Raw genomic sequence first — 12,586 nt, 5'->3', positions numbered from 1 at the left:
ATATTTGTAAAAATGAACCCTGTAAAACTGCCAAAAAAAATGGCTGAGAAATTAACTTTATGTCCTGAATACAAAGTGTTATGTTTGGGGAAAATCCAACACAACACATCACTGAGTACCACTCTTCATATTTTCAAGCATGGTGGTGGCTGCATTATGTTATGAGTATGCTTGTCATCAGCAAGGACTACAGAGTTTTTATTTATTTATTTTTTATAAACTGAATAGCTAAGCACAGGCAAAATCCTAGAGGAAAACCTGGTTCAGTCTGCTTTCCAACAGACACAAATTCACCTTTCAGCAGGACAATAACCTAAAACACATGGCAAAATATACAATGGAGTTGCTTATCAAGACAACATTGAATGTTCCTGAGTGGCCTAGTTAAAGTTTTCACTTAAATCGGCTTGTAAATCTATGGCAGTGCAAGCAATGATCAACAACCAAGTTGACAGAGCTTGAAGAATTTTTAAAATAATAATGTGCAAATATTGTACAATCCAGGTGTGCAAAACTCTTAGAGATTACCCAGAAAGACTCACAGCTGTAATCGCTGCTTAAGGTGATTCTAACATGTATTGACTCAGCGGGTTGAATACTTATCTAATCAAAATATATTAGTGTTGCATTTTTCATATTAAAAAATATATAATATAATATTTCTTCCAATTTGACAGAGTATTTTGTGTAGATCATTGACCAAAAAATACTATTAAATCCATTTTAATCCCACTTTGTAGCGGCAATTTTTGGGGTAAAAGTCAAGGTGTGTGTCACGTATACTCCCCCTCTGGCCTCTAGGTCACCAGTCTGCTCTTTATTACGCACACCTGTCACCATCGTTACGCGCACCAGCGCATCAGACTCACCTGGACTCCATCACCTTCCTGATTACCTCCTCTATATATGTCACTCCCTTTGGTTCCTTCCCCAGGCGTTATTGATTCTGTTACTCTGTACGCTACTCTTGTTTTGTTCCATGTTTTATTTATCATTAAATGCGCTCCCTGTACTTGCTTCCTGACTCCCAGCATACATTGTTACAGTGTGTGAATACTTTCTGAAGGCACTGTATAAAGATAATGTACTTTTGAAAGGATGAGAAAGCACACAGATTTCAGAGATGTATTCCTCCCAATAAAGAACAGAGTTGTTGAATTAAAAACCTTGACTTTTCATAAATATCCATCCATCTCAATACTACTTCTAGCTTCCATAAGACATTAAGCCCCATGTTCCTGATTTGTGGGTTTAAAACCAGCACATTGAACAGAGAACGATTCAGGAAATGTACAGAAATGCAAAGCCAGCAGACGGTGTGCCTGGCTGTTCTGTGGGTAGGTCCTCAATGACTATCTCTAGTAATGAACATTAAAAAACAACTTTTAGATCTGAATGAGTTGATTGCATGAAAAGATGGAGAGAATTACGAAAAAGTACGACATTAAGTCGCTCTGGATAAGAGCGTCTGCTACATGACTAAAATGTAAATGTAATTACATACATGACATATCAACATTTGTCAACATCCCCACTATTCACAGTTCTATATCTGACACTACAGCAGATTCATATTGGATCCTGTAGGTCCCGTTGATCCAGTCGAAAAGGGTGGATCCACTCCAAGCCTGAGAGAGTAATGTTAGGGTCTGGGTGAGGGGGTCAGAGTTGGTTGAGTCAGGGGTCAGGGCATGGGTCGTTGTCCAAAGTTCTAATGATGATGATCTGCTCCATATCTTCGGCGGGGTAGGCTGGATCGCAGTGGGAGAATGGGGAAGAGGAGGAGGAGGAAGATGTACGCAGCTGTTCCACTAGATCACGGAGAGGGTTAGGGCTCAAATTAGGGGTCGTGGGCTCAGGGTTGCCTGGCTCCTCGGGGTCAGGGTTATCTGGCTCCTCTGGGTCAGGGTTGCCTGGCTCCTCGGGGTCAGGGTTGCCTGGCTCCTCGGGGTCAGGGTTGCCTGGCTCCTCGGCTTCAGGGTTGCCTGGCTCCTCGGCTTCAGGGTTGCCTGGCTCCTCGGGGTCAGGGTTGCCTGGCTCCTCGGGGTCAGGGTTGCCTGGCTCCTCGTGCACGGGGCTGGGCGCATCACGGGAGATTAGCCCCTGGTGGTCGATAGGAATGTTGTGGAGGAGAGCGCCTTCTGGAACCTCCACTGGAACTGGAGAACACACACAGGTTAACATAGACAGATGGCAAAAGGATAAGACGACACACACACACCTCACCTAAGTGTTGTCTCTCTTGGTGTTTCTTCAGGCTGCTCAGGCCAGCGTAGGTGTTTCCACACAGCTCACATGTCACACGCTGCTTAACAGCTGGGTCTCCACCTACACACGCCGCACGGCACACACACACAAATCTTCCCTCATTCTCTACAACTAGGGCCAGGATTCTTTCCTGGTCAAGTCACATGGTCGGGAAAAACTCAGAGCCCCATCTACAATCTCCATATCAACTCCTTTATCAGTCTATCCATCGCTTCCATCTTCAACCTTCTTCCAGCTACAATTCTATATCGTCCCTTCTTCTCCTTCTTTACCTACACCTCTCTCTCCTCTTCCTAGTGACTCTCTCCATCCTGTGTTTCCTCTTCGCTCTCTCCACTCCAGGACAGATGCCCTTCTAGAACACAGTAGATCTACACAACTAACAGACAGTGATTTGTTTGACAGCTGGACACTTGGTGCTTGTCATCTTTTCCCTTGGATAGATTTATAAAGTCAAAGTGGTTGGTTCTCACGTGTGTGTGTGTGTGTGTGTTAGGTAGACTCACCGGTGTGGATGCGGGAGTGTTTGTTGAGTTCTCGTTTGGTAATGAAGGCCTTCTGACAAACCAGACACTCGTGTGGAGCTTCACCTGGAAAACACACACAAATGCGGACACACGCACACACACAAACACGTCTGAGAATACAGGGACCCAAGCTCACACACACACACCTTCAAGGCTAATTTAACTGGTAATGTTTCCCTTTACTTCAGTGTGTTACCTGTGTGTTTGCGTTTGTGTGTGATGAGAGAGGAAGAGACGGAGAAGGACATCCCACAGGCGTCACATTGGTAAGGTTTCTCTCCTGTGTGGATCCTGATGTGATAGGTCAGAGTGCTGGCCTGGGCAAAACCCTTCCCACACTGTTCACACACATACGGCTTCTCTCCACTGTGCTTCCTATATGGACACACACACATGGACACACATAGGTAGATAGATACACACAAATATGTCTTCTCTCCACACACGCACATGCACGCACACACAGACAAAGACACACTCACACAGTCCTACCTGCAGTGTATCTTGTAGTTAGATGAGGTAGCGAACTGCAGCCCACATTGTTCACAGGTGTAAGGTTTCTCTTCTCCGTGGTACATTCGACAGTGAGCCACCAACTGACACTTCTGGGCAAAACCCTTGTCACACTGAGAACAGGCAAACGGCTTCTCTCCTAGAACGGCAGAGAGACAGTTAGGGTGTCTCAAGTGTGGGTGTCTCTCACCTGTATGTGTATGTGGCGGAGTGTGTGTGTGTGTCTTACCTGTGTGTATGTTTGGTGTGTGTGTGTGTGTGTATCTCACCTGTGTGTATACGGAGGTGAGTCTTGAGCTGGTTTCCCTGTGTGAAGGCTCGGGGACAGAAGAGACACTGGAAAGGTTTCACTCCTTTATGGATCCTCATGTGTCTCTTCAGACTACTGATCTCAGAGAACTCTTTGTTACACTCAGCACACACCGGCTTCTCTTTCACCTGTTGGCTCTTCAACCCAGCCTTCCCCTCATCTCCCTCTCCATCGCTCGATCTGTTCTCCTTCAGTTTCCCTCTTCCTCTGCCTCTCCCTCTCTTCACTCCTCTCCTCTCTCCACTGCTCCTCCTTTGCCTCTTGACAGGTCTCAATGACGAAGGGCTGAAGTCTGTCTCATTCTCCTCAACGATCTGAAGGTCTGACTCTTTTAACAACAGATCCCTCCTCATTCCTCCTCCCCTCCCCCTTCCCCTGCCTCTCCCTCTCCCTCTTCCCCCGCCTCTCCCCCTCTGAAGCTGGGGGACTGTTGCGTCATCTTGGGTGTCGTCATGGCTAGGTGATGTTGGGTTGCTAGGCAAGGTTTGGTTTCCAGGTGAGGTCTGGTTGTGAGGTGTGGCCTTGGGCTTTCTTCCCTTCCTCTTCCTCGCTCCTCTTCGGGGGGATGTTGGGGAGGGAGGGGTGTACTCTGGATCTCCCCGCTCTTCTTCCTCCCCCTTCTCTCCTTCCCTCTCCTCCTCCCTCTCTACCAAGCCCCCTCCAGAAACGCAGGACAAGGGTTGAAATGCCTCTGGGCTGGGGGGTGAGGGTAAGCAATGGGGGGAGGGGGTGGGTGGGGCTGACTCTATCCTCGTCTCCTGTTGGATGTCGGTCTTGTCTTTCAGGTGACGCTCTGCCTCCCTCATCCCCAGGAACACTGCCGCTCTCAGCACGGCCTCCGACCCCTCACTGTTATCATGGCAACCACAGATAAACAAGAGATCAATAACAACAGATAAACAACAATATAGTATCCTACATAGCACAGGAAGTTGGTGGCACCTTAATTTGGGAGGACGGGCTCATAGTAATGGCTGGAACAGAATAAATGGAATGGTAATCGAACTCATCAAACACATGCTTTCCATGTGTTTCATACCATTCCATTTACTCCATTCCAGACATTATTATAAGCCGTGCTGCCCTCAGCAGCCTCCTGTGATATAGTTATTGTGACAGTATGATGGTGGTGTAGTTGTATTATTCAAAGGGAGTAGTGAATAGGGGTGCTTACACACCTTTTGATTTGGTGAATAGTGTTTCCACACCTATTGCTAAATTAGCTTTGTACACACCAGTGTAGTGATGTACCTACTTGTCAGTGTGTAGTTCTCCAGAATATATGTATTTCAGCAGGGTGTACAGGGCCTGCTCACTGACAAACTCAGGGTTAAGGGTCGTAACCAGGTGACCTCTGTCAGGCAGTGCGGAGAAGAACCCGCTGAACGCCGCCAGGACATTACGGTGCGCTCGGAACAGCGTGTCGCCCACGACGACCGTGATGTCACACAGAACGTTGCTTTCCCGCTGCCAACGCAGCTGCTCCAACAGGTGCTCACTGTGGGCCAGCTGTGACATTACTGCTTCCGGGGTCACGCCGGGTCAAACTGCAGGGAGGGGAATTTTTAACTAACAGTGCAATCAATACCTTTACTAATAGGTCTTTATGGCATAGGAGGTAGTGTGCTTGCAAGGTTGTTGATGTTTAATTTGAGTACTTTTTTACTAACAGTGCAGGCAGATAAGGACACGGCCAACCTCAGACTGCCAGTATTTAAAGGGGAAATCTACATCCATTTCTGGACTTATAAATGAAATATCTATACCCATTGATTCTTGAAGAATATAACTTAGAAATGCCTCATGAGCTTAGTTAAACACTCATACCCCATCAGGACCCAAAATATAAGCTTGTTTAACTCCAATGTTTGTAAACATTGTAAATGTAAACAAACACTGTAAAACCTCAAAACATGCTTAAAACTATAATTTTGATATCTTGGATGGTCAGTCCTTGCATCCATATTCCTATGAATTTGAGGGGTTACATTTCTCAAGGTCCTGCCCTCAGCTTTCTACCAAAACATTCTTAATGTTTAAACTGCAGATTGACCCTTTTAAGTGTTTCCCAATCTCTTTCATGCAAATTGAATATATTACTACCATTGTCTTTTCACAACCCTGTCCTGTTACTATGCCACTTTTCCAATAATATTTTTTTAGAAGTGTCTAGTGTCCATCTTTTCTATCCCAAAATAATAATAGCTTATCCATCTACTATTCTAGTTTTTCTTAATTGTATCTCCTTCTTTACTTCTCTCTCCCTCAGCAGGATTACATAAAACATTTACTCACCCTTTATAATAATGTTATTGTTTGGTTGAAAGTGTGTATCAGGTGTTCTGTTGGGATTAAATTAAGTGATTGAAATTAATACAAAATTACAACCGCAACATTCCTCTCATCGAAACTTGTGTAGCCGACCCGTAGATGTAGTTTACGTTATGAAAATAAAAGTTCCTCAGTTCCATGGCTAACTGCCCTACTGCTAACCGCGCAAATCAGCTACGTTCGGTTGAACCATTACTGATATATCAATTTAATTGTGAATCATTCTGATCCTATAATTATACTTGTACATTGAGAAGAATTAACCTTGAAACCATTTACTTTCTCTTTTGTTTTGATTTCTCGGATATGATCGCGCTGATACGGTTAATAACAAAGTGCTCTTATTTCGAAATGCGACGAGCCTGGAGAGTGCGGTAAACTAGCGAAGTTAGTCAATTTTTAAATGACGGGGCATTCGGGAGCGTAACCACACGGACAAATATAACATTAAATACCTGTGAAATGTAGAAATTGAGCACAAAGACGGATTTAAATGTCTAAAATGAAATACCGTATTTTATAACCCCTTCGACTAAGTAGCCATTTTCGAATGACGTCAGAGCACAACTCAAGTCCACTGTTCAAGTCTCGCGTTGTTTGAAAATATACGTTAAAACGTGGAAAGACAGTAGCCAGTGTCTCTTTATTAAATTGAAATCATATTTACAATCCAAACAGGGACGTGACAGTGCATTTCTTTAGTACTTTACAGAACAATGTAGAGAAATTACAATAAAAAAATACAAAAACATTAACAACAACCTTTAAAATGCCATTTAAAATCTAAATAATGCTAAAAAAAGAAACACATTGTAAAATCAACTCTACTGTTTCCATTTATTAAAATACAACCAGTTGTCCATGTATGATGCAGTATTCAGGTTTATTTCATTAACAACAGCATAGCAGCCTGAAGATCAGGGTTGGTGGGTTGGAGTTTGGTTAGTGTGTTTTTGTGCGTTTTTGTGAATGTGTGTGTGTAGGTAGTATGTAGGTAGGTAGGTAGGTATGCATGCATATAGGTAGGAAGTTTGGTAGGTAGATAGGTATGGTATGCATGCATATATATGTATGTATGTGTTACAGAGGAGGAAGGCCTATGTGATGCACGTTACAGTATGGCTGTATGAGGTATCTGGCAGTAGACCAGAGGGTATCGGTGCAGCTGAGTCCAGAACAGTGGTCGTAGCAGCCAGGGACCATGGAGACCAGCACACCCAGAGGAACCAGGAAACCCAGGATGAAACCTCCTGCTGCCTGGACACCTCCCACCAGATCTGACCACACACAACTTTTGTCCTGTAACAGCTGTTTCTCCTCCTTAACCTCCTCCTCCTCTTTCTCCTCTCTTTCTACCCTCTCCTCCACTCTCTGCATCTCCTCTTTCTCTACCCTCTCCTCTCTCTGCTCCTGCACCTCCTCATCAGAGGACTCATCCTGGGGTAGGAAGTGAACACAGGCATTTAGCAACAGCGCATCTCCCCCAGTGTGTGTGTGAAGGCAGCCTGCCTCCCAGCTAAGTCCTACCCAACCCTAAGCTCACACTGTCCCGTAGTACTACCTGATCACCACACAGTGAAGACAACACTTCAGACAAAACACTTCTGCACTTTGGGGGAAGATGCGGAAAGAGTGATCGGTCATATGTTGTGTGTATGTGACCCACCATCCTACATGGCAGTAGACCCAGTTCCTCCGCTAGAGAGATGGAGCTCTGAGTGGCTGCAGACAGAGTCCCATCTAACGCCATGTAACCCCCCTCTCCTCCAATACTAAAGAGCGAGAAAGAGAGAGGGAAATACAGGGGGAAAAGAGAGAGAGGGTATTACAAAAAAGAGAGAGAGGGTATTACAAAGAATGTGCCAAAATTAGAGTGATGTGTGAGGGGTGTTATCATTGAGTGTGTGTGTGTGTGTGTGTGTGTGTGTGTGTAGGTACACTAGGGCCTCTGCCAGTTGGCTCTCCAGATCCTTCATCTTCTCCTTCAGATCCTGAGAACAGAGAAACACACACACAACATAAAGCCCACAGTGTGTATCAGTTAGATGTGTGAGGTCTACATCAGGCATATGTAAAATGTGTGTGTGTGTTGTACCTGTGCGATGGAGGAGTACTCTGTGAGGGACTGCTCCAGCTGCTCAATAACAAAGTCCTTCTGTAGGAGAGACACACAAAGAGATGTTGGGCACTGGCCAGCCAGCTAAAAGACTGCAATGGACCTAATTTAAACTGGCAAGCCATGTGGCATGTCTAAAGAAAAACGGTTAAATGTATTGGGTATTTAGGGCATATTTGACATGTAAACATTCTTTTCAATACGGAGTTATCACCTACCTTATGTATGACCTCATACCTCTGATCCAGGGTGAGTCTGCTCTCCTCCAGCCGTAGCTTTTTCACACACACACACAAACAAACAAACAGTTAATAGTTGGGCTGGAACAAAAGCCTGTGGCCCACAATCACCCACCTGTGATCTGGTGGTAGGATGTCCGAGCGTGTGTCTGCTACCTGTAAGGCCTGTAGAGCCTGGCTGAGGTTTGCGATCTTCTTCTTGTCAGTGGCTCTATCTGGTATAATACGGGACATCTAGGGATGAGAGAGAGAGAGAGAGAGAGAGAGAGAAAGAGAACAGAACAGTTCAGTGATGTTTTGAGGACAACAAATTAATATTATGCCTCCATATTGGCTGGCCAGTGGAACGTTCAGTTTGTCTGTTCTAACAGGGTCAAAGGTCAAGCCTTAGAGGTCATCATACCTCACTTCCAATGGTCTCGATCTGGTCTTCCAAAATCTCCTTCTCTTTCTCCTGCCGGAACAAGGGATAAAAACAGTTGTATTTCTCATCATCAGTTTATCAACGCTCTATATCTTTCCTGGGCACTTCCTATTGACCAATTAGCTCAGTTGGTGAAGTGATTGGTCAAATCAGGTGTGTTCAGTTGTCTGGTTTTATTTGTCGTATATATGGTTTCTTGGTTGCTATTGCTGTACACCACTTCCTGGTAACCCACCAGTTGTTTGATGTAGGCCTCCAGGTTGCCCGTAGCGCAGTCCTTCTCAGCTGATAAGCTCCGGATCTCCTCCAGCTCATCCATCAGCTGCTCTGCATCATGGATCGACTGCTTCATCCTGACAAACACCCACAAATAATGATGAACAGATTGATTGATGGTTACATTTGACTTGGTTGTGCAGGGCAGTGTGTCTGCGTGGTTGCTACTGTTACCCTTTAACTTGGTTGCGCAGGGCAGCGTTCTCAGTGCGTAGCAGTGTGTTGTTGTCATCGGCTAACTCCACTGTTCTCTGCAGCTCTGAGTTCAATTGCTTTAGGCTGCTTCGGGAATACACCAACTCTGCTAGAACATCACGCCTCTCCTCTGCACTCCTACAACACACGTTAGAAAGCGGTAAATACACCAACTCTGCTATCACAACAGCACTACGGCAGGCGATGGGAGTTGTCTGGGGCACTCACAGGTCTGCAGAGTTGAGGATCCTCTCCTCCTCTGACACATACAGCCTGACAGACCCATCATTTTGCTTCTCCTCTGAAATACACACACACACACACACAAGACATCATTACATACACAAACGCAAAACTCCCCCAATACATACACCTTGTCATTTGAATTGGATGTAAAGATCAGCCATAACAGATAGAGACTCACCTTCATAATCATTGCCATCATCTTCCACTGACCTAAACACACACAGACACAGAGCAAGCTAAATGTAAGTGTGGACACACACAGATATGAGCAGATAGATGTAGACTACAGCCCTAACTGTGTGTGTGTGTGTGTGTGTTTGTGTGTTCACCTTAGCTGGTCTGAGCTGGCATACATATCCCTACACCTGGGTCCCCTGGTGCTACCTACTCAGGGGACAGGAAAGAGGAGAGAAAGGACCAAGTGTTACCAATACGTCACTGATGTGTCAACAAATCTGACTATTAGCTGCATGTTTGTAACCTCAAGAGCCATAGAAAGGAAGAATCAGAATTGGAAAGAATGGTAGATTGTCCGACGAGTCGACTCTCACCAGTAGAAGAGGGCATGATCACTAGCCCTCCGTCATCCTCCCATTGGCCAGCCTCGGCATGCCCCTGGTACCAGCCCCGCCGCTCATCCTCCCATTGGCGTTGCCCCCGGTGAGCGTTGAGGAGAGCCGGGAGGTCGAGCACCGAGCACGATGTCACACCGTGGGAGGCACAGCCCAATAGACCCAGCTGCTGCAGCTGTCCCGCCTACATTAGAACAACCACAACAACTTCATTAGGAAAGGCTTTAGGTCTACATAAACAACTCTCAAAGAACTAACAAATTACTATAAAGCAAAACAATAGCAGGCTACTAGTACAGTATTCAGGTGAGCTTTATTGACATGAAACTGAAATAACCCAATATTGCCAAAGCAACAATATTTTTTTGGGGGGCAGAATATGAACAAATTCTAGCTACAGACTTCTAGATATTACCTCAATGGGGAAGGAGACGGTCCTGCGCAGCATAATCCCTCAAAGCCTCAATGCCACTGGAAATCTCTGTCCCCCTTGAGAGAGATTCAGACCATTTCAGAATATTTCTAGGATTCAGACAGTGTCTTTAGTCAGCTCTACTGATAAAGTATAGTGGTATAATTTGCAATAAAATCAAGTCTGGATGTAAAGGCAAGTCAGTAGCTATCTACTTGGAAAACTACATCATTTCTGAGCTTGAAAAATAATGCCAAATAGGGTCAGCAGGCGTTTATGACGTCACAGTAGAAACTTCGCCTTGATGTCATCACACTAGCTAACAAAGGCCAAGCCTCCAAAGGCTAAACTAAGTAGCTAGCTAGCTGTCCTTTTCAACAGACTGAAAGCGAACAACTGATGTGTTTTAGCTAGGAAAATGTGTTCATTTTCAGTTTTCAGCTACCATAACAATGTTGTTGCTTTTCTCTCTTAGTTAGCTAAGCTAACTTTAGTCAATGTTAGCTCAGGATCGCAAACTGGTTACCTAACACTGCTAGCTCACTAACCTAGCAATCTAATGAATATGTTTCCATCAATTAGCTAACAGTGATGTAACATATTATTGGCCGATTCAAGTCTTTGTTAATTAAATAAAAGTATTTGAACTATCTATCTAGCTAGCTAATTATTCCAGTTTCATGTCTGTGTGTTTTCCTTTTGAGTTAGCTGCTAGTTAGCTAAGTGATTCCAAGTAGCTTCATAATCTTTGACTGGATTTATTTTTAGCTAGCGATTAAAGAGTCGTTGGAGGGTATTCACTCTGTTCCTGCACATAGAAAAAAAGAAAGAAAATGTATGCTCACTAACTGTACGTCGCTCTGGATAAGAGCATCTGCTAAATGACTCAAATGTAAAAATTTAAATGTACCTACCCAACTCTACTCCCGCCTCTCTCTCACCAAACGACCATGGGCCACTGCCCTTGGGCACAAGCAACTCAACATCTAACCAATCAGTGCTCAGTTTCATTATTGTCAACTCACTTGAATGATCACACACCTCAGTAGTCACCAGTCCAGTAGCAATATATTTTGGCCAAGCACTTTACACCCTTTTATGACTTAGAAGTTATAAAACAGATTTCTAAGGTTTTCATGGACTAGCCTCTAGGCTTGGTCGACCACAATGTAATGGACTGCCTGAGTTGGACAGTGTGCAGTATTGTTGAAGTTCTCAACACTGCCCTATATTTCTCACATGATCTGGTGCAACCCATGTCGGATTGTTGTGTTAACATATTAAAAACACATAGGCCTCCTGTGGATCATGGCTATTCAGACCTCAGTCAAAGATTTGTATAACTAACCTAAGATAGACCAGAGCCTGTCGTATCCAATGGGAGCAAATGAATCATATCGAGCAGAATACGCATGAAGGTGGCAGAGCTAGTGAGATACTATCGGCGCGTTCTAGCATTTATTTGGATATTTTTGTTAGGGAACGCCTTGTCTGTGAATTGCGCATGTGCAATAACTAAATTCGCCCGTGCACTCCTTCTAAACAACGCATTTTTTGGAAATTTTGCCAAAGGGTAAAGTCTACATAACGCAGTCCACTCTGTTTATTACGCATTCTAGTTTTTGAAACAGAAAACTGTATGGAGATCAAATGTTTCATCGATGAGAAAATCCATCTAGCTCCATCTTCTCCCACTGCTGGCCGCTGGGGTTTCCTCTCATCACCGTATTTGGTAGTGAATGGACACGCCAACCCATTGCTTCACATTTATACATCCAGTTAAATATCTGGCTCATTGTTCTATCTGTGCCTCAGTCATGCCTCAAAGAAATGCCCTGTAGGCCTACATACCGCCCGCAGGCTACCCCTGTTAAGACACACACACGCACGCGCACGCACACACACAGCTTCACGCACGCACACACAGCTTCACGCGCACACACACACAGACTCGTTTAAACAAGTGTTTGATGTAGTCTGTCAATAAGGCAGTCCTTAATTCCAAAGGTCCATCGAAAAAAAGGTCCAAACATATACACACACACACACCTCTTACTGAACAGCTCACAGGTCCTGAACTACAGAGGGAGTGTGAATAGGAGAGCATCATTTTCATCTTATTCATTCAGAAGATAAACAGGTTTTAAACCATGTAGG

At 44.6% G+C, this 12,586-nt stretch overlaps 2 protein-coding genes across 7 annotated transcripts; both read right to left on the bottom strand.

Annotated features, from left to right (window-relative positions):
• Positions 1-1,111: 1,111 nt before the first annotated feature.
• Positions 1,112-6,519, bottom strand: mynn (myoneurin). 5 transcript variants are annotated; one of them, XM_041861712.1, is made up of 9 exons: positions 6,461-6,505; positions 5,914-5,960; positions 4,874-5,165; positions 3,578-4,467; positions 3,288-3,447; positions 2,992-3,170; positions 2,775-2,858; positions 2,227-2,328; positions 1,112-2,159 (listed from the first exon to the last, which is right to left on the bottom strand). In XM_041861712.1, the coding sequence occupies exons 3-9, from the start codon at positions 5,134-5,136 to the stop codon at positions 1,678-1,680; spliced, it is 2,160 nt and encodes a 719-aa protein (XP_041717646.1). In that variant the 5' UTR covers positions 5,137-5,165; positions 5,914-5,960; positions 6,461-6,505; the 3' UTR covers positions 1,112-1,677. The 5 variants fall into 5 exon arrangements, with proteins under 5 accessions (XP_041717646.1, XP_041717648.1, XP_041717645.1 ...); XM_041861714.1 differs by lacking the exon at positions 6,461-6,505 and adding an exon at positions 6,405-6,458; XM_041861711.1 differs by lacking the exon at positions 5,914-5,960 and having other exon boundaries at positions 6,461-6,519.
• A 117-nt stretch (positions 6,520-6,636) lies between these two features.
• On the bottom strand, positions 6,637-11,910 carry LOC121549508 (golgin subfamily A member 6-like protein 22). Of its 2 annotated transcripts, none has more exons than XM_041861300.2 (15): positions 11,455-11,910; positions 10,433-10,506; positions 9,997-10,201; positions 9,775-9,829; positions 9,624-9,655; positions 9,428-9,500; positions 9,179-9,337; positions 8,964-9,081; positions 8,708-8,758; positions 8,461-8,538; positions 8,284-8,340; positions 8,045-8,104; positions 7,888-7,940; positions 7,616-7,721; positions 6,637-7,386 (listed from the first exon to the last, which is right to left on the bottom strand). In XM_041861300.2, the coding sequence occupies exons 2-15, from the start codon at positions 10,463-10,465 to the stop codon at positions 7,030-7,032; spliced, it is 1,437 nt and encodes a 478-aa protein (XP_041717234.2). In that variant the 5' UTR covers positions 10,466-10,506; positions 11,455-11,910; the 3' UTR covers positions 6,637-7,029. The 2 variants fall into 2 exon arrangements, with proteins under 2 accessions (XP_041717234.2, XP_041717233.2); XM_041861299.2 differs by lacking the exon at positions 11,455-11,910 and adding an exon at positions 11,344-11,377.
• Between the last annotated feature and the right edge of the window lie 676 nt (positions 11,911-12,586).

This window comes from Coregonus clupeaformis, chromosome 34, assembly GCF_020615455.1.
Source record: "Coregonus clupeaformis isolate EN_2021a chromosome 34, ASM2061545v1, whole genome shotgun sequence".
Lineage (NCBI taxonomy): Eukaryota > Metazoa > Chordata > Actinopteri > Salmoniformes > Salmonidae > Coregonus > Coregonus clupeaformis.
This window is presented reverse-complemented; position numbering and strand designations above follow the sequence as displayed.

Excerpts from the sequence above, each read along its gene's own strand:
- mynn (XM_041861711.1), bottom strand. The coding sequence starts at position 5,136 with ATGTCACAGCTGGCCCACAGTGAGCACCTGTTGGAGCAGCTGCGTTGG. Across the intron at positions 4,468-4,873 it reads GGAGAACTACACACTGACAA|TGAGGGGTCGGAGGCCGTGC; the intron begins GTAGGTACATCA and ends CCATGATAACAG. Across the intron at positions 3,171-3,287 it reads AACTACAAGATACACTGCAG|GAAGCACAGTGGAGAGAAGC; the intron begins GTAGGACTGTGT and ends GTGTCCATATAG.
- LOC121549508 (XM_041861300.2), bottom strand. The coding sequence starts at position 10,465 with ATGCTGCGCAGGACCGTCTCCTTCCCCATTGAG. Across the intron at positions 9,656-9,774 it reads GCCAGCTCAGACCAGCTAAG|GTCAGTGGAAGATGATGGCA; the intron begins GTGAACACACAA and ends GTGTGTGTTTAG. Across the intron at positions 9,082-9,178 it reads CTGCGCAACCAAGTTAAAGG|GATGAAGCAGTCGATCCATG; the intron begins GTAACAGTAGCA and ends GGTGTTTGTCAG.